Genomic DNA, 1159 nt, shown 5'->3' with positions numbered 1-1159 from the left:
ACACATGTTCCACCAAAACAAGTTCCTTCCCGCGGCTGTTTTTGCAGAGGCACCTTGGCTCTGTCCGGTGTTTAGCTCCGCCCAAGACAATTGTGATTGGTTTAAAGAAATGCCAATAAACCAGAGCACGTTTTCGCCCATCCCAGACTACTGTGTGGACTAACCAGACCTCCCTCTGCAGCGGTGTGGAGGAAGGTCTGGCAAAGCCAGTCTAGTTGCTATGGAAACTAAACATTTGGAACCGATAATCAGATTCCGATCCAAACGGTTCCAATAAAAAGTTTCCATTGGAACCGTACATTTTTAAAAAGTTTTCCAAGTTGGAGCAGGTTGTCGATGCTCAATCCTATTCACCAGTGGAACTCTGGCACAGCCTTCAACATATCTTCAATCTTCTAAAATGTGAACCAAGGACGCAAAAACAGCTCCATGATGAAAGTGATCATCAGAACTTTCAAGCTTTACACAAATTACAATCAAACATCCCTCCATCCGTCTTTTTTTTTCCTCGTGTAGGATGACATCTACATGTTCGGTGGGAAGCTGGAGGCGAAATCGGCCAACGTCACGGACGAGATGTGGGTGTTCAACATCCCCAGGCGCACCTGGTCACCACGGAAACCAGCCCCGCCTCCTCCCTACGCCCTGGAGGGGCACACGGCCCACGTGGTGGAGCTGGCCGACGGCGAGCCGGTGATGCTGATCTTCTTTGGCTACTCGCCGGTCTACAGCTACAGCAACAAAGTTCAGGAGTACAACATCAGTAAGTGGCCCTGCTGACTCTGCTGGCATCGCCTGTATCACAATCAGAAAAGGGACTTATTGCGTAAGGGACCTATTGGACCTTTAACACAGGCAATGTTACACTTCTAAAGACAATACATCATGAGACATTTCTATAAAGAAATTGTTTTCTAAAAAAGAATCTGCATCACATATCAGTGAGGCAGTCTGACATTTATTTAATGTGTAAAGAAGAACGTTACAGGTATTTTGGTATTTTATGCTCTCGCTCTGGAAACAGTACGAAAATATTCAGGTGAATCATTAGTAAAAGAATGAAATAAAAAATACTCATTCTTTCTTTCTGCTGTTGACATTCTCAAATGAAAGATTTCAACTTCAGATTTTGGGAGGAACCCTACCAGCTGCATCAAAC

At 44.9% G+C, this 1159-nt stretch overlaps 1 protein-coding gene across 1 annotated transcript in view; it reads left to right on the top strand.

The window, feature by feature from the left end:
* atrnl1a (attractin-like 1a) overlaps positions 1 to 1159 on the top strand; it is a 287103-nt gene that overhangs the window by 54497 nt on the left and 231447 nt on the right. The window contains 1 exon segment of the mRNA XM_032542162.1: positions 517 to 763. Coding sequence (XP_032398053.1) covers positions 517 to 763 — 247 coding nt within the window.

This window comes from Etheostoma spectabile, chromosome 17 (assembly GCF_008692095.1).
Source record: "Etheostoma spectabile isolate EspeVRDwgs_2016 chromosome 17, UIUC_Espe_1.0, whole genome shotgun sequence".
Classification (NCBI taxonomy): Eukaryota; Metazoa; Chordata; class Actinopteri; order Perciformes; family Percidae; genus Etheostoma; species Etheostoma spectabile.
This window is presented reverse-complemented; position numbering and strand designations above follow the sequence as displayed.